Source organism: Petaurus breviceps, unplaced genomic scaffold (genome assembly GCF_028583685.1).
Source record: "Petaurus breviceps papuanus isolate PSGF00001 unplaced genomic scaffold, PetGlider_PUasm1.0 90977, whole genome shotgun sequence".
NCBI lineage: Eukaryota > Metazoa > Chordata > Mammalia > Diprotodontia > Petauridae > Petaurus > Petaurus breviceps.
Genome location: NW_027187391.1, coordinates 22,938,959 through 22,940,090, shown reverse-complemented (window position 1 = coordinate 22,940,090; position 1,132 = coordinate 22,938,959). Strand labels below are relative to the sequence as shown.

The 1,132-nt window shown below is 43.5% G+C and overlaps 1 protein-coding gene across 1 annotated transcript; it reads left to right on the top strand.

Annotated features, from left to right (window-relative positions):
• The first annotated feature begins 331 nt into the window (after positions 1–331).
• On the top strand, positions 332–898 carry LOC138153119 (dynein light chain 1, cytoplasmic-like). The gene has a single exon (XM_069077304.1). The coding sequence runs from the start codon at positions 427–429 to the stop codon at positions 682–684; it is 258 nt and encodes an 85-aa protein (XP_068933405.1). The 5' UTR covers positions 332–426; the 3' UTR covers positions 685–898.
• Positions 899–1,132: the final 234 nt, after the last annotated feature.

The window sequence follows — 1,132 nt, the reverse complement described above, 5'->3', positions numbered from 1 at the left end:
CACATTTATGCCATGTTTTCACATTCAAAACAAAAACTAATTCTCTTGCCTTCCTCACTTGTCCATGTTAAAATAGCATGGACGGCAAGCACTTGTCTGCCATGATAAGAATGACTATAAAATATTGCCAAAAAAGATGGTCCAGTCAGGTAATGAGAGAGAGGGTTAACTGTTGTATGGCTTACATGTGCCATTGGTAGAATATTATGCAATGTCAAGAAACTTAGTCTAGGGATTCTTAGCCCTTTTTCCATTACAGTCCCCTTTGGTAGTCTACTGACGACTATAGACACATTGTCAGAATGTTTTTAAATTCATAAAACAGGATGCGCAAAGGCTTAGGCAGTGAAAGCACCTTCCAGGTCTGACGGAGTGCCTGAGCCATGCTGCCGCCGCCCCCTCCCACCAGGACCCGTCGCAGCCTCCATGTGTGACCGCAAGGCCGTGATCAAAAATGCAGACATGTCGGAGGAGATGCAGCAGGACTCTGTGGAGTGTGCCACCCAGGCCCTGGAGAAGTACAACATAGCAGCCCATATCAAGAAGGAGTTTGACAAGAAGTATAATCCGACCTGGCACTGCATCGTGGGGAGGAACTTCGACAGCTACGTGATGCACGAGACAAAGCACTTCATCTACTTCTACCTGGGCCAGGTCGCCATTCTCCTGTTCAAGTCTGGTTAGAGCATGGCCTGTGCCTCCTGCCCCAAGAGCCATCCAGATCACAAGGACTGCAGCCTAAATTCCAAATACCAGAGACTGAACTAGCTTCAGCGTTGCCATGGGAACACCTTGAGCTTTAAGCCTTTATTGTGGTGTTGTTGTACAGGTCATCCTATGTACTAGTTTGTTGTGGTTATAAAACACTTAGCAAAATACAAAAAATAATAATAATAAATTCATAAAACAAAATACATGTGATTACAAAGAAAACCAATTATATTGAAATACAATTTTCAAAATATTTGAAAGGAAAGCTCATCAATCTTAGGTCAGGAATCTCTTATCCAGAGAAAGGACCTCAGCACAGTGTAGAGCTTTGTTCTATCTGATTTACAGAAGATCTTAGACAAGAGCAGCTCAGGATGGGCAGGCATGAATGGCTTATGTTTGATCCTGCTGGAAGATATAC

Excerpts from the sequence above, each read along its gene's own strand:
- LOC138153119 (XM_069077304.1), top strand. The coding sequence starts at position 427 with ATGTGTGACCGCAAGGCCGTGATCAAAAATGCAGACATGTCGGAGGAG.